Source organism: Mycteria americana, chromosome 7 (assembly GCF_035582795.1).
Source record: "Mycteria americana isolate JAX WOST 10 ecotype Jacksonville Zoo and Gardens chromosome 7, USCA_MyAme_1.0, whole genome shotgun sequence".
In the NCBI taxonomy this organism is placed as follows: Eukaryota; Metazoa; Chordata; class Aves; order Ciconiiformes; family Ciconiidae; genus Mycteria; species Mycteria americana.
In genome coordinates, this window is record NC_134371.1 from 59,430,604 (window position 1) to 59,448,880 (window position 18,277).

General features: G+C 38.2%; 1 protein-coding gene across 8 annotated transcripts in view; it reads left to right on the top strand.

The window, feature by feature from the left end:
- Positions 1-18,277, top strand: part of MAST2 (microtubule associated serine/threonine kinase 2) — a 199,586-nt gene that overhangs the window by 74,505 nt on the left and 106,804 nt on the right. For all 8 annotated transcript variants that reach the window (XM_075508684.1, XM_075508689.1, XM_075508685.1 and 5 more), the window contains one exon: positions 12,346-12,377. In XM_075508684.1, coding sequence (XP_075364799.1) covers positions 12,346-12,377 — 32 coding nt within the window. The remainder of the gene's footprint in view (positions 1-12,345; positions 12,378-18,277) is intronic.

Sequence of the window (18,277 nt, forward strand, 5' to 3'; positions counted from 1 at the left end):
CCCCCTATAGCCAGTCATCTGTAATTTCTGGACTAGATCGTGGTTTTGCTTTCCGTTGTTAAAATTCTGAATTCAGCAAACAGAGTCTGTATTAAAAACAAACCCTTAGATCCTGAAAGTTTCTGTCTGAAGGTGTGTCCTTCCTCTTAAGTAAACTGAAATGCTTAAAATACGGCAGTGAATTTGGCATAATGTTTTAGCCCCAGGAACAGGATTTAAAGGGGAATCGCCATCTTTCCTTTTCTTTGCTGTGCTTTTACTTTGTGAGAAATGGAAAAGTAAAAATATATATAAAAAAAAGTCAGAATATGTTTGAACTATTTTATCAATTTCTAAACTGTTTTATTGAAATGAAAGATACCAGTTATTACAGAATGTAAATTTAGAGGAGAATGAAAGAATTTAGTTCAGGTTTTGTGTATGCAATGAATGATTTTACAGGATCACTTTAAGTCTTTTATTAATCCTTGGTTTTGGCTGCTGAAGTTGCACTTGTGAGAATTTGGTGAGTCATGCAGCTTGTGGAAGCACTGTCTGAGAGAAAATGTTAATGTCTAAATATGGATTAATGAGTTAAACGTTTAAAGGAAATAAACTAAGGATTTTCTTGATGGAGAAGACAACTTATACCAAAGAGCATATAGGTAGAAGGTTGCTATTGGAAAGTTAAATCTTGGGTCTTTTCTTTGCAACCGATTTAGGTTATTTCTTCACAGATGGTCACTAAACTTTTATCTCTTTAGCTTTTTGTAATTTGATCCCTCTCAAATAAAAATGCAAAAGGTTCTGTGAAAAGTCTTACAAGAATTTTTCTGTCATTAGTAAGTATCATGAAAATTGAGTGTTTTAACATCTACAACAAATATTATTTGTACAAAATGTCCTCTAACGTATGTGGCAAGCACATAAAAATTGTAACTTCTACTCTGAGAAAAGCTACTGAATTGGGGCTGACTGACAGTGGAGTGGGATAGGCAAAAGAAAATTGCAACAAAACTGTTGAAAAACAACAGTGAGAAAGTTGTGCAGAGGTATACAGATGTTTTTTAGGTGCTTGCACCACTTTTGAACTTAATTTTTTGGATATACGAAAAATTTGCCTGTAATATGGTTTACACTTTACATACTACTTTTTCTTTACAGTATGTATAACTTTTTGTAGGTTGTATGAAATGTGTATTAGAGAAGCATGGACTTAGATTCTGGTATTCCAGTTCTCCTACAGTACAGTAAAGGCAATGAGTTAAAAACAATGTATTAAAGACTTTTTGACTCCCCAGAAGCTATTGTGAGCTGGGTGCTCTAACCATGCATTGAATTGAACCTGGAAGTGTGAACAAGGACATTGATTAGCCTAGCTGTTGTGAGATCTGTCAGGTTCAGGAAAATCCCCTTCCCAAATCCTCTTTGGAGAAAAAGACTGTTCAATGAAAATTTTTGATGAATTTGCAAGTCTTGCAAAGACTTCAGAAATTTCTTCGGTACCCATAGGTACAAACTGGAATATACCTTAAAATCTGCCTTTGAAGCCAACACCTGAATGAAAAAAACTTGCAGTTTCTTCCAAAAGGTGTAGAGGATGAAGAGAACTCTATGCTTGATAGTAGGAAGAGTAATGAGGCTACAGACAGTCCTGAGTACCTGAGAGGCTTTTCCTGGTGATGAAGTCAGTGTTTGGTCTAATTTGAAGTATGGTAGAAGACAGAAGTTTTAGAGATTGATTAATATCTCTTCTCTTCATATATTTTCCAGAGAGTTCATATTTATAATTTAAATGCAACAGAAAGAAAATCCTAGCCAGAACATGTCCTTGTAATAGAATCAGCTGTTTCTGTCAGTCCATTACAGAGCACACTAATCGCCCATCAGAACTAAAAGTCATTAGGCACAGTCTGCAGTTTCTCAAATCTGTGCTTTGGGAGTGAGTGCCTGTATTTTACCCGTACTTTAATTGGGGATGAATTTTACTTTACTCTGAAACAGATCTCTTGGCACCAAGGAAGTCTGAATTATCCAACTGTATTAAATGTAAGGTTGTTCAGAAATAAATCTGTGAAAGATGTTTAGATGTATCACATGCTTTTTCATATGAGAAATCTTAGAGATCCAAAAACCTTAATTCACTTGACATTTGCACAATTTATGATATACCTGAAGGACAGGCCTGGATGTGGTTATTTAAAAACATGCCCAGGGATGAGGTCAGTCAGTGCCTATGGTTCCCAGCTCTGCTGCCTTTCATTTTGAAAGCAATAGCTGTGGCTTTTGCAAGATACGTTCCACCTCCTCTAAGCCTGAAGATTTTCTTGCATACACCAATATAAACCTTTCACCACACTCAGTTTGATCTGTAAATTAATCTTGGGTTTGGCCTAGCACCACTTCGCAGTTTCACATTTTATATTTCACCTTCAGAGCCTTGCCACATGTGAACACGACAGGCAGTGTTGTTCCCTTGAAATTAAGATAGTCCAAGATTAGAATTTTAAAATTAGGGTAAGGTTGGTGGTTATTACAGTTCTACCTCATCAAAACTGAGAGGACCATCTAATTTCCAATCTCTTTTTTGTCTTTATGGTTAATTTAAATATTCCTAAACAGATAAAATACCTGTTTCAAAGTATGTGTGAAAGATGATAGGAGAGCATGTTTCAATTTAATGTTTGTTTTTCACTGAAAATATTGTTTTCCAGAACTAGTTATAAACAGGTAGTTGTAGAAATACTTTGTGTTATGACTCTCAAATGAGTCACACTAGGTGTGTAACCACCTTATATTTCCAGGGGATGACTCTTTCCTTTACACATAATGCAAATGTAAAACTTCTGTGGCTATTGGCTTTTGCTGTAAAAAATATTTATTATCTGGGAATGAAGCAACAGAGCCCTTTCTCTCATCACTTCTGTCAAGGATTTATGTTTCAGTTTGGCTGCAGTTTGGAGCCCAGTGGACATAAGGAATATCAGAGACCATTCACTTTTGAGGGCAAAAAGAGAAGTTAAAATTCTGTTGGCTGCTTACAAAGATGTAAATACTGGCTGGCATCTGCTTATTCCAAATGTTCACATGGTGTTCAGCATGTGGATTTCTTCATTAAGATGGCCTTTAACTATTCCTTTGCAAAAAATGATCAGAGCACCCTTTGCCTGTCCCTCCTGCCCTGCTTCTGTTGAGAAGCAATGATTTGAGAGGGGTAAGCTGAAGTGCCTCATGTAGACTAGCTAAGCAGTGAAAAATTACATCTGCTTGTTCTGTAAATAATGTCCAGTCAGAGCAGATGTAATTAACTACTGAACTTAATGGATGCCTCGTGAGGTTACAGATGCTATCAGTCATAAACTAGATGAAGGCAAAGGAGCTTTATATGCTTGGAATTCCTTTTAGGACTAATTACTAAATATCTTTAAAATTGATTGCTTATGCTTTCAATTTCTGAGAGTGTTTTCACATGATCTGTGTGGCATTGTCTTGCTGCAGCTTTAGGGGAGGATGGGAGACACCTCCACTGTTGAGGCTTTTTGAGGAACTAAAAAGTTTCTCTTCCCTAGGACTTTCTCCCAGAGCTTCACTATTGGGAAACTTGGCCTTATTTCAGGGGTTGCCAAGCTGTCCAGCTGTCTTGGGAGACTGGTCTGACACAGATTTTCTTTTTGTCTAAATTAGTTGAGAAGTAGTTGTAAAGATAAAATTCTGTTGTTGTGTTAAAAGTCTTAGCCTAATGTTGACAAAGCAGTTGGATACATGTGGAATGCCTCTCAAAAACAACCACCAAAACTTAATTTCTGCTTGTCTGGTTCCAAATACTTTACAACTGGGGAGTTGGTGAGAAACCAACCTAACAGAATAAACAGAACCCTTTGGACTCTTGCGAGATACTGCTGATGATGTTAATATTGAGCTGACCATGTACCTCTTCTTGGTTCAACTACAGTGTCGGAGATTGTCTCTCAACCAACGTATTTCAATATAATTTTCTTTGTAACCTTTCATCTTTGTTCACAGTATGTATTAACAGTGCACTGAATGGATATGAGCTGGTGAGCAGGTCCAGGAGTTTTCATGAGATGCACATTGTTTTATATAACTTTTATGTAGGATAAGCCAGAAGGGTCCCCAAACTCACCAAAATTATGCTGGGCTTGATTATTCAGTTTTAAGTTCAATAAAGGATGTTTAAAGAGTTTTATAAATCAAATTGGTGGCCAGGTAGCCTTGATGTCAGCTGTCAATTCTTTGAGAGACAACCTTTTAAGGAGTAGATGTGTGTATAGTAGAAATGACAACTGACTTAATCATAGATTAATATTAGTACGAGCCAACAAGGGAGAGAATAAAACTGGATTTGTTTATTTGTAATGCTCTTGGCATTTTTAGCAGCTGTGACTGTTTCCTTGTGATCATTGCATGCCCAGTCTTGAAGGAATTCTTGGTGCAAGTCAAGACAGAGTAATTTTAAGAGCCATTTCTAACAATAGTGTTACAGCTGCAATCCTGTATGTCTCCAAGATGACACTCTTTTCTGCATTTTCTGAAATTTTGTAGAACGTGACCTTTTGACTTAAATTTCTGAAACTGCTGCAGTCTGGCAAAATGAAAGAGAATTTTGAACAGTTGCTCCCATTATTTTGGATGACTGTTCAGTGCTGGGCAGGCTGTTTCACACATAGGGTGGATCAGTAATCTGCTTCATGGCCTTGTGAAACCAGAATTAAGTAATGAGAAAGATTAATGAGCTAAGCTGTGTGCTTTATTCCTCTCAATATTCCCTCTCCCTTAGGTGAATTTGTGCAAAAATATAAAGCATATAAGGAAGATTTGGAGCATTTATTAAGGGTGTTATTTCTCAGGTTTTAAAGTATAACCTGCATTTTATTTACAGAGGACTACTATGCATCTTGCTTTTTATTTCATTGATCCATACGCACATTTTGGGTAGCTGTTATTGTTTATTTCAGGGAATAAGTTATCATAATCTTCTGAAGCTACTGCTGTTGCAATTTATGGATTGTCTGTTACGAGAGCAAATCTACCTTTTTTCTTCTGCTCTGCTATTTCTTCTATGCTTCTGTGCCACATCTAGGACTCTGGGTTGCAAGATTCAAGCTGTAATCTTTAAATTTACCTTTTCCTGCAAATGAAATTACATCTTTGAAACATAATCTTTTATGTGCTACATATCAGTTAAAAATGTTTGGCAAGTGTATTTGAAGAGGGCTGCTGCTACACTTTTTTTTAGCCTTGAGGAAAACAATCAAGTTGATAGTAAATTAGTTTGCTGACATCTAAGGACTGAACAGGTGAGTTTCTGTTCCTGCTATTCTTGATGTGACCAGGGTTCTCAGAGGTTGTCTTTAATTTGCAGAAACCATTCGCTGTTTAACCTCCGCTGAAAAGCTTGGAATCAAATACGAAACTAGCTGTTTTCTTTACTTTCAAAAGAAAGAGACTGCTGCTTGACTGATAGCATGAAATTAGAGTGACCCTGTGCTCTTAGTCCCGAATAACAGAGATAGGAATGAATCCTGCGGAGGAAATGAGACTTGGAGAATTGCAAGTCATTCATTGCTCTGGCTAGCGAGGGATGTGTGTGTACCACCCTGCTCTTGGCTGCAGACACCTACTCGTCCCGTAATCCGTAGCTCAGCTGTGGCAGCTGGCTTATTCCTGGGGTTGGGCAACTCTCCATTCACCCACTTGGGAATGTCATTTGCATGCATCATTTTTATTGTCATCTGCCTATCCAAGCCATGATGTGTGGTTTCAGTCGTGTTTGTTACCATGTGTGGGTTCAGTCTGGCCCATGGTGTAATGCATAATGTTGTATTTTGGGCTTGAAAACATGATGTGATGTACAAAATACGGAGTAGACACTTCAGCTTACTAAAATATATCAATCTGAGTGGGCACTGAAAATATTCTGAGGAAAGTGGGAATTCTTGTCTGTTTTGAGATGTGTTCCTGAATTATTTTAGGTCAAGTAACCAATACCCTTAATCTTATGGAAAGCCCTGAGGTTAAGTGATATGAAAGGTTAGTGGGCAACTTTTGGAGGCATATATTCTTGACAGGTTAATGTACAGATGTGACCTGGATCCTTAGCTTTGCCTACAAAGGAAGAACTTTGTGTTGCCCAGGCAGGAAGGCTGGTGGGGGAGGGAAAATAATTTGCTGTGTTTGAGAATTTTCCTTAAAGTTTAAAGGGCTTTTAGCTTTATTTTCTTCTGTAGTAACTGTAATTTGAAATAAATCCAAAGGCTGCTTTTTTTTTTTTCCCCCTGATTAGTAAGGAATTTCTAAGCTGAAGAGAAGAGAAAGGCTGGAAGATGCTAAAAACATTGAATGCATCACTGGCTGATTCGTGATCTGTGGGTTTGAAGACTGATATAAACTGATTATGTAGAGAAATAGGGTCACCTGTTAGTTAAACAGCTGAGGGGTTTATTTCCCCCGTTTGGTTTTATATGTTAACATACTTTGCAAATGACATTTTTACTGACACATAACTTCTGTGGAGGTTGAGAACTAATCCAAATAATACATTTAATTTGCTTTGAACTTGTATGTTTAGGGTAACACTGGGTGAACAGGTATACCGTTAACTATCCTAGTGCCACGCACATTGTCCTGAAGGCTCTGGTGCCATGAAGGTGAGATTTCTAAGGAAAGGGCTATTCCAGATAGTTTGGCTGGTACTGGGCATATGGGAAGATGCGCTGGGACTAAGATATCCGTGGCAATTCAGGATTTGTGTGATTGCAGGCATAAATTCTGTACAGTGTGGAGAAAGGTCTGGGAATTAAACTCTGTGTCCTCTCAATATTTTGAATGATATTGGCAAGAGCTTGGGTATTCATTTTCTGTATTTTAAGCATGTCTGTAGCTAAGCAGATGATCTAACAGTATGATCCTGAATTTAGTTTCTAAAAAGTCAGTAAATTATAGAAAATATCTGCAGCGTATTCCATAGGTTAATCTGACATTCAATACAGATACGGTTTTAGTGTTGCTGTTTAAAATTCTTTGCTGATGAGTTTGGGAAACTAGTTCAGATGTAATCATTTCTAGAGAGAGAAATTGAGAAGTACTGTTTTTAATAACCATTTACAATGATACAGTGAAAAGAAGGAAATTATTTTTCTTGACAGATACTGATAGGAGAAAGAGAAGCTTAGTGTGGGGTGGTTTTTTTTTTTAATCACCATGAAAAATTCCTTCCTGTTAATCTGATGGATGGATTACGGTTTGTCCTTGCATAGCCAGGTTGTATTTTCCATCAGAACTGGAGATTCCAACCCTCATTATATCATTTCTGTAATGCAAATGGTTATGTATAGAAAGAGATTTAATTAATCCCCTGCTGGTTGGTAGTATACCCTAAAGCAAACATAGTCAGCAAAGGAAAAATATTAAAACATGAGTGCATGGTACCAGGTCAATGAGTGTCAGTGGAATTTCATCATCTGTGAAATATTAACTTATTAACTGAAATGTATTTACTGTTACAGCTGTAAAAATATTTGTCTATTGTCCCAACTGGTATGATAGTGAGCTACCTTGCAAGAAAGCCAAGGTCAAAGGCAATCTCAGGAATCATGCTGTCTGCTCTGGCAAAAATATGGATCATCCTGAGTGTAGTGGTGGTTCTCACTTTAATTTGAAAGGACTACATTTAAGCTGCCATCAGCGCAGACTCTAGCATCCAACTTTGCCTGTGGGTCTGTGCCATATGCGCAGCTACATATTCAAGGACAAATTACAAGACTGAGAGAAAGTGACAATTTTGAGTGATGGGCTCCTGTTTTCTTCACACTTGTATCACGTCACATATCTGTTTAAAAGATATGGGTTGTATTGTAGGTCAATGAACAAATAGATTTCCAGACTTCATTTCCGTTTCATATTGTGTGCATATACGTATGCAAAAAGCCAGCACTCTTTCTGCTGCCTGAAATGTTCCTGTTTTCAGATGCAGTTTCTGTATACAAAAGATCACAATAGAATAATTTTTCAGTATCTATGCACTAAACTATATTATGTAAACAGAAAAGTGATGCTTAAAATGGCCAATTTATTTTCTCTTCTAGCTTCCTTGCTGCCTCAAAAACGATAGGTCCAGTGAGGATCCAGTCTTATTGTGAAACCTGAACTGTAGCATGTTACAGTATCCAACTGATTTTATATCTACATTGATCTGAGATGATAAACTTAAGATGAAGGGAAGCAAATATAAGGAACTCTCTTGAAGGAGGGTATTCAAACCAGCTTTTTATAAATTCCACGATGCTGAATTTCTTTCCCAAGGTTCATTTTTAACTAGTTGTCTGACAATCTGCTGCTTCTTTTGTCATGTAGAGATCAAGTTGCATGTTTAATAATTATGCCTTGAAGTATGGAACTGATACAAAAAATTAACTTTCAGAACAGTCTGTTCCTGTCATTTGGGTACTGCAAGATTTAATACACTTATTTTTTAGGATCTGTGAAAGCAGTTACTTGTTTCTACTTGTGAAAGTTCTGGGTGAATAATGTGCAACAATCTTTTAAAATATTCTTATGCTATTTATCACTTCATATAAATCAAATATAAATGTAACCCTCTATTTTGAGGGTTATATCATTGACCTAGAGAGCAGGTGGCATGGAGGCTGGCTGAAGTAATAATGGTAATATATATGGGTACTGGCAGCACCAGTGCTCCAGGAGACAGATGTGCTGTCAGAAGAGGCAGTTTGAAATCTTGAATGTTCATGTGTCGTTCTCATCAGAAGGGTGGTCTTAAAGGAAAAATGTCCTTTAGGATAAACTAGCATATTTACTTAAAGGATTACAGCTGCACCCTGTAAATAGTGTTTCAGACCAAGTAGTCAGAGCTCAGCACTCTTTTATTAGTTATCTTACCTCTTAAAATGTGATTTTTTTTTTTTTTTTTAGGATACATGGACATGTAATGCCAAACTCCTTTGTGGAGTAGGTGGAAACCAGTCAAATCACACCATGTCCCTCATCATTTACTAATACGTTTAATCTGTAATATAAAATTGATTCTGAGTAGTTTCACCTTTATAGGGTACTTGCTGTTGGACTTTCTCCTATGTTTTGCCTAATTATTTAATCAGTGTTTTTGTAGTGCTACTTCATATGTTTGAAACTACCCTATCATTTTTAGATGTAAACTCTTAGTTGGTCCCATTGCACACAATAAAGTGTTAAGCCATCTTAAGACCCAGCTGAGTCTCCACCCTGTAAGTTCATCCCCATCTCTGGTCCGCTCTATCCCCTGGAGATCTGCAGTGTTCTCCTGACAGTGGACATCCTCTAATAGGTGCCCTGAAATAGGTCATTGGTTCTGTCTGCTCCCTCCTTGTTTCCATCTCCAGGCATTTTCTTTCTTTCTTCTTCCCTGGGATGTCACTTCTTTAGATACTAACTTACTGGCGATTCAGGAAAAGCAAAGCTCATAATTATGCTGCTCGCAGTTCTGTAACTTCCAGCTCTGATGCTTTTGCATTGGCCCCCCATTCATGGGCTGTTTTGGAGGACTGTAAGAAGTGCTGTTACCAGCCCTGCTCTGAAGAAGCAGAAAAGGGTGAATAGCTGGGAGGGTGCAGGCTTGGCGTTTCTCCAGAGGACAGGAAAAGTGCTCTGGGAGTCAGGGTATGGCTTGGTGTATGGCTGATAGGGTTTTTGAAGGGGATTTTAAGACTAACACGAAATGAGGCATAGTGGAACAACAGGTATAAAAATTGATTGCTTTGATTGTGCTCTTTGTTGTCAAGACCACAGAGGTATTGAATTTGAACTACTGCCTATTGATTCCACAGCTGCACTGTGTTTGTCAAGGTGGAGGTGCAGAATGAGAACAATTGCTATGTGGCTAGAATAATATTTCAATTGCATTGAGATGTCATCTGCTAGCGCTTTTTTCCTTCCTTATTTGGAAACTCAGTTGATCACAGATTTCAAAGGATGATTTCAGGAACAAAGCCCAAGTCAGTCCTTCTTTTAACCTTGCATACATTTAATCCTGAATTAGCTACATTATAGGAAGTATTAAAGGTAATATTGTGTGAGTAAAACAACTGTACAGTAGAGGAAAGGAAAAGGTTTGTCCACACCTGTTACTGGACCACGATTCCCGTGGTGTATGTCTGTAAGTCACAATTACCGGAGCTGTGCTGCTGCAAGGAAGTGTTCTTTTAAGTGACTTTTCAGCCCTAATGACTAGAGCAAAGCTTGTAAACATCAACCCTAAAAGCTCAAAAATTAGAAGGTAGATAAAGAGATTTAAAGGTCACTGTTTTCCTTTTTCAGCCAGTACCATGAAATTCCAGAGCTTTATTCATTCGTTCTGAAAATTTCTGGGGCTGACTGTGTTGGAATAAATGGAAATGTGCCATTTGAATAGGAAAAGTACCCTCTGCTAAGCACCTTTATTATATCAGATCTTCTTTAAAGAGGATAAATTAAATACATCTGCTCATATGTTGTAAGAGATTTATATGCATAGATAAGTAATATACTATATACACAAACAGAATAATAAGATATAGTTATTATACAGTATTTACCTCTTTATCCATTTGCAGTGGCAAAAAGCTGTCATTGCTACGTAGACTTCATGGTTGAAAACTTTAATTCTTTCTAACAAATGAGAGTGGAAGAAGTACCTTTTTAGAATATAAAACACACAACCTGTTATGGATGCTAATGATTTATTATCTTACATACTTGAAATGTTTTGATTAGATCTTGACAAGTTTGTCTGATGACAGGAATTTATTTCTTGATGCTGTAAGCTGTCAGCCTTGTGATAATTCACACATGAAATTTGCTCAGTACTGGTAAACTGTAATGAAATTTCAAACTGTAGAGAGCTCATCCTTGAAAATAACAACAGCATGTTTGAGATTTAATGATTTTTTGTTGTTGTTTTTTGTTCTAGTAGCTGTAACTTTTTGGTGTCTTTGAAAAACTTTGCTAAGTAATGTCCAATGTATTAATTAACAGACCAGTCATTGACAGTTTGTCAATAACATTGTTAATCTTTTAAGTCAGCATGTACGCCATAACTAAATATGGAAAAGAGGTTACCAGATTTTATGGATTTGTGTTTTTTCTATTGACTTGTTTCAATATGCAGTGAAAACACTGGTTTTTGTCTTAGTGGGGATGAAAAAATACAGCATGTAGACCAGTACTCTGAAAGTCAGAAATTGAAATCGGCTATATCGTTGCTTCCCATTTTGCTGTGAAACGCCGGCGAAGCAGCCCGGGACCAGCACCAGTACGTCTCCGAGGTCTTGTCCGCCCGCCCTGTCCTGCCGCGGCGTGTCGGGCACGGCAGGCCTCGGCTTGGCCCGGCCAGTCTGGGAGGGGAATTTTTAGTGCCCTCATTGCGTTAGGTCTGGTGAGAAGGGAAAGGCGCGGGTGCTTTTTGCCTTCGGCCCCCCGACAGTAGTTTCCCTTCTCTTCATCCCCAGCTTCCGCGCGCCGCCGTCCGGCCGAGGAGCGCGCCGGGGCCGGAGCCGAGGCCGGAGCCGAGGCCGGTGGCGGTGGCGGGCGGCGGCGGGCGGGGACCGGCTCCCACCTAGCGGCGGCCCGCGGAAGCGCAGGGCCCGGCGGCTCTGGGCAGAGGGAAGGAGCGACGTGCTGGGGTGGGCGTTAAAAACGGAACCAAAGCCGGCTGGTCATTCATCGCTGTCTGAGCCTCGTGGATGCTCACGGTTCACGGTCTATTTACTTAAATAAAAACCTTAAAATTCGCGGTCTTCCTTTGCTGTTGCTGCTTAGATGCAAAATGCTGCTTTTAAGTGGGAGTTATGTTTCATTGGCCTTGGATTTTTTGTGGTAATATATAACACAAGTGATGTATATGTTTGGAACAGAACCCAAAAGCCACTCTGTTGCATTAATTTTTCCTTTCGGTGAGAATGTGAGACGATACATGCAGCAGATGCTAGGCATATTGCGTACCACACTTCTGGAAGTGGTTCGGATATGATGCTGACGAGGTGCATAGGACAGAATTAATTATTGCCACATCTACGCTTAGGCATGAATTTCAAAGTTATATTTGCTCTGTTGAGCGCTTATGATTTTGTGACTGCAAAGGCCGTAATTATTCAGACAAAATGAGTAACTTTTGTAACCCAGGCTACTGTGCTATGAATGCGTGCAGATGCATCACTTACGCGCAGCAGTGCTGCGCACAGTTATACACTGAGCGTGCGTTCGGAAATGGCCAGCTTTTTATTAATTTCACCTCAGTCATTTATTGATAAATAAATGAGTAATATATCATAACAAGTAAAATTAACTCAAGGTTTTCATTCTTTTTTCTTCCAGAAGGAGCTCAGTCTCCCCAGAAGAGGAAGCTTGTAAGTATAATTATCCTTTATTCATCACTTTGTCTTGAGCATATATAGCTGTTCAATTGTGGAAATCATTTAAATGGGCAGATACTCTGTTTTCTCTGTCAGCATTTTCAAGAATCTGTTGTGCACTTGGAAACAGCTAGCTTGCGTTTCCCTGAGACTGAAGCCTCTGTTCATTTCCATAAGTGTAGTAGGAAAAGTAGTAGTAGCATAAGCTTGCTTCTATGAGCTGATCCTGATATGGAAGTAGCTGCGGTGTTGAGTGTTGCTCGCACTGACATCACTGAAGTGACTCCACAGAAGTCACTGATTATTTATGTGACATGGACAACTTGGTCACTGCTCTTCAAACAGTCTGTTGACAGAAGTCTAAGCACACAGCTCCTGGGCCATGCAGGTCAGGTGTTTGTGGAGCAGTCAGTGTAATAGAGATGTTTCGACAAAGTAGCAAATGTCAGGAACCGTAGGCTTTTAAAAATGTGGTTTAAACAAATAGCAATGTTTTTTTAATGCATTATGATGTTTAAAGAATTTTAGCAAACTAACTTGTGTTTCAATGATATTATGAGAGCTTAGCTTCTGCTATACTTACGGATTTATGGTGGAAGAAATTGCATTATTGATTGCATTATATACAAGAGAAAGCTTTTGTACTGCCTGCTATTACATTATGATTTCAAATTGTTTCCCAAAGCTTGTAGACTACAGACATGAAGCTCACAAAAGCATATAACCTTTCTTCCTCACGTTTCTGGTTCTAATGAGAAATGATTTTCAGTCTTTCAATGTAAGCAATCCCCTTTGTATAAGAAACAGTGTTTGGAAAATGCTGTGTAGTGCCAGTGATTCAGGGCTGAACAATACAACAGATCAAAAGGCCTTTTTTTAAAATGGGGCATGACCAGACCTTTTTGTTCAGTTTGTACGACAATGGTAAACCAGCCAGGGAGTTACTTAATAAAGAACATGAAACACTGGCTCATTTTTTTTAACCAGTATGCCTTAAAGGCTAGCTTAACTATATTTGATAGATTTTTAAGAAAGGTGGTGTTCATGATTTGAAGATTGTGAAGGTTCTTTGAACAAATGGTGGAGCAGTGAGTTACCAGTAAGTTTTTTGTTTAATGTAACTTAGATATTTTTGTACAAAACTTTTGGAATTGAACTTGAGGATGCCAGAGATATTCCCTTCCCTCGTTCAAGCGTGGAGGTGGGTATGACACAAAACTACTCACGTATGTACATTTGAAAGATCTAAGATAGAAACGAAGTGCTTCAAATGTGTAGTGTTTTATTTAGTAGTAACTAAACCGAATGACTGAATGTTTTATTTCTATATTGACTTAACACCTTCAGTTTTCATTACTTCACTTTAGTTTTCTTCCACAAGTGCCTTTTAAGCCATTATTGTGTGAAGAAATTTGGCAACCTGTGTCAAGAAGATCCAGGCCATAAATTTTAAGCACAACGTTGTAGCTACTAGTGAGACTGAAAATCTATGAAGAATTGAAATGTCTTCAGTTGGTTGCCTGTGTTATCTAGTTGATTATTTGATTGCTGTTTCTGGAATTACAGATTCTGTAGTCAGTTCTACCAAATGATTTCTTGTTGTTTGAAAAGTTTGACTATTTAAGAAGCCAGTAGTGCGTTGTGGCTTGTGTATATTTGTGTTGATGCCATACTGTTAGCGTATAGGCTCGCTGAAAAGAGTCTTGTGGAGCTGATGTACATGATTTGCATATTCTAGTATCAGAGTGCTTGCTTGAGTTTAAAAAAATCCACTTAGTCTTTGAATCAGGAATTAGAGAAATTTATATCAAGAAAGGGAATAATTATAATATGTGTGTGCATATATATGTTAAAAATGCACATATAATATGTATAAATTTGTTCAACTATTCTATCAAAAAGGGTGGCCTCATGATGTGCACTTAAATACAGACTGTAGTTAGTCTTAAATACAGACTCTCAGTTCTTCTGGAGGCTTTTCCTCTGCTTAAATTAAGTTAACCGTGAACCTCATAAGCAAAAATAAATTCTGAAAATAAAATTTATTCTGAAAAGCTGTTGTTGTGCTGTAGCTAATGAGTAGGGATAGTTATGGATGTAGCTAGGTCCTGATTCATTGACTGTCATTCATTGACTTTTGCTCACCGACAGGAGCAGAAGGAGGAATTGACAGAAGGATGAAGTATCTGGCTTGGAGCCAAAAACCCTCAAGAGGTGCATCCATTTCCTGCACAAACTCCAGCCTTTGTAGCAGTTCAGTAGCAATTGTATTATATAGAAATATACAGCCAGTCAGCATTTTTCTGTGTGCTAGTCTGGAAGCTGGGGTGCATTTACTACTGTAAAAAGATCGTATTTGGGGAGGAAGTAATTATTTTCCAGCCAGTCAGAAGCAGACTGAAGACTTGATTATTGCTGCTTGCTAGGTGATTGCTTTGGTTGATTGTTTAGTTAGAAAGGTTTTACACTGTGGATGAGCTAGGGTATTTGTCATTGCTGAATGGAAGAGGGCGAGCTCTTCCTGACAATGCTTTTAACTTTTTCTTTATCTGACTCTCATTGCTTCATATTTGCCTGAGTCAGTTTTAGTAGTATCTATGTTTCTGCAAGAACTGATTGTAGGCATGGACAACAACAGTTGCTATGCTTGTTTGTACTAAGGAAAAGGAGTGGAGTTAGATGTCTCAGTATTTTTGGCAGGAGAGCATGAGGAATTTTGTCAACTAAAAAGGTCTTGGGTAGAAGCTGAAGAGAATGAATGGTGGGATGGAGCCTGTGAAGTCTGTTGATTAGTGACGCTACTTCCGTATTAGCAGAAGGGAACACAAGCACACCGTAAACGATGGCTTTGCCCTTGGAGATCTTGCAGTCTAATCTTGAAATAATCAGCACAGAGTGAGCAGGCATGTAAAACAGATGGGGGAATTGTATGCAGGGTGACATTAAAAGGAATGCCTGATTACTTAGATACCATTTTGTTGTTAATGTGCTTAAAGTGTGTGTGTTTCTGTAGGGGGGTTATGTTTAATACAGTAAAGGAAATTATACTCAACTGAGTTGTAGGCTGGTAAGAGGCTGAATAATACAAGTATGAGAACAGGAGCAAGTAGTTATATTCTGTCTCTGGTGTGGTTCAATAATCAGAGTTCAAAGTTTTCCTTTAATAAATTATGCATATAAATGTATTGGTTATGTTTTTCCCATGCTTTGTTCACAAAAAATAATTAACATTCATGAGTAATTTCTTTAATTTCAAATAGCGAATGTGAAGTGATAGACCCAAACTTTGATTTCCATCCTATTAGTGGAAGTGGTTTAATTATTTTCAGCCATTACCCTGTTCCGTTCTTTTGGTGCTACAGCATGTACAGAGATTGTTTTTTGTATTGTTGGCTTCAGCTTTCAAATGGTTTTGATGTGCACCTGCACGTGAAGCGCACTACAGACGTTCCAGACTTGAAAGGACAAAGGTGGGGACTGCGCAGCAAGACGAGGCTTGTGATGAAGTGCTCACGTGTGTTCATGTGTATAACAGCAACTCGGCATCCAAAAGACCAGGCTGTAAACTGCAGATTTTCATTGTGGCTGCAGAATGCTCAACACCATCCTGGAGCTCACTATTTCTTCTAATTGGCTTCTTGGCTGATCAGCAGTCACTAAATTGAGTTGGGGTTGCATTTGAGCCATCTGGTTTCTTGTTCAGTACCCCATTTTTAATAAATTCAGTTGTTTATAACATGAACTTTATTGACCCATTCAGGTTTTTTATGGAAAATGTTGGTTTATATTTGAAATCCTCATGGTTTCTTAGGCAGGGTTACTAGCTTGGCTTGCTGTAATTTTTGTACTGTCTAAACGTAAAATTTTCGAAAAAGAAAATATTGCTTTGCCACGTTATATCTGAATTTGAAAAGAGTAATTTCCTCAGCAAACTAGATTTGCTAAACCAGTTTTTAATTTCAGATGCGAGTTACTTTTGTTAATTCTTTCCTGCTATCAATGATCTGTATCAAATATACTTTTAAAGTCTGTGTATCAATGGAAAAAGAACACAAAGGCATAAGAAACATGAAAAATAATTATAATCCAGAATATATCCAATAAAAATACACATTTAAATAAATATTACAAATGGCTGTTTTGATGGTGATAGGTGCTGATAAGAAATAGTATTTACCTCAAGTTTTTATGTCTATCTTTATGAAATGTGGTAAGCAACATAATAGTGTTTGCTAAAGACGTGCAAGGCTCTTATAGTGGTCTTTATTCCTTCTAATCTCTTTTTAAGGCAATTTATGTACACTGTGGGGCTCGTTTTCTCTCTTTCTCTCCCTCCTTTTCTGCCCTCCCCTTCCACTTATAAACCTCCGAAGGTTCTTAGTTTCTACAGCCCTAGATGTTTCATAGGGTGTTTCATTAAACAAGTCTTCATCATAATTTGTTAAACTTACCCCCAGCTTCCTGACAGTAAAATAACATACAAGCACACCAAGGAATTTCTTTGGGAGGACATGCTGAATACCAGTTTATATCAGTTTCTACTTGTATTCTTTTTAATGCTTAGACCTTGGAAACAACAACAAGTTTGATGGCAGGAACAAAAATTTCTGGCCTTTAGAGCTGGTTTATGTCTTTATCTTGCCTTGCTCAGGTGCTGTGGGAATTTCCTCTGTATCTGCAGAGAAATGGAGTATATCATTCCGTTTCTGTTCATCTTGGCGGGTAGGCAATTCTGCTGGGGATTGATCGATGCTGTTTCCCTGCCAGTAGCAAGTGCTGTGCCTCAGGCACAGAGAAGCCAAAGTGCTGGAAACGGAGAAAAAAACAGTTCTGAAAAAGAGTAGGGAGTTTTGCTACTTTTGCACTCTGTTCTGTCTTGGATCTGGAAATAGAGTAAGAAATAATGCCTCCGTTCAATGCTTTCTGCTTGTGATACTTTTTATAGATGGGGAGAGAAAGAGGTGGTATTTTCTAACCGCTCCATCCTTCTCTGAGCTGCACAGAAGCAGCTCACAAGCGGTAGATCAAAAATAACCCAGTGCTCTTAAGCTGATATGTGGGGCTGGCTCTGGAGGTGGAACGTGCCGAATTATTCCTGCAGGTCTCTGTAGGAGCGTTGCTATTTGTATATTAGGCTTTAAAAATAATTCGAAAGCAGCGTTTCTATAAAAGAAGTGATATAGTGAATAAGGGGGATTTTAGTGTTCTGTATATACTGCAATCTCAGAGACAAAGAATTTATGGAGGTTTTCGTCAAGGATTTAAAAGTGAGAAAAGTCTTTTGTGCAGGTTTTTATTATCAAGTTTCCACTACTTAATCTGGGTTCTCATTTAATAAGTATAATAAAATTATACGTAACGTACCAAATTTGTATCTTTTGTTGCTTGCTGTACTTTCTTACTCTGCAGGCATGGCGTGGGGGTGCAGGGGCTCTGTTTATTTAAGGAACAGCCACCCTGGGCACCCTGGACCTTACTTTTGAGACTGGCAGTTTGTTCTCCTGATGGGACATAGCTGTTGAGAGGTTGTGATCTTGTAGTGTGCAGCACTCCTGCTGTGATTTGAATCATGGGAGGATCTGAAGATATGAGTTGTAATGTGGAATTCGACTTGGTTGATGAGTATTTGTGAATAGCAGTCTTTACCTGCCTAAATACAGTTTTAACACTTTCAAGTCTATCAAAGATACGTATTTGGAATCTGTTTTGGGAAAGCTACCTTCTTACAAATACACATTTAAAAAATGTTGGACATTATTTCGGGACAGTTTTGTTAATAGTATGAAATTGATTTTGAGCTGATTGAAATTGCCATTTGCAAACAAAAATGCAAGACTTGCATTGTACATGGGAACATTGTCTCCTAATGAAGGTGTTTCCCCCCACCCCCTCTT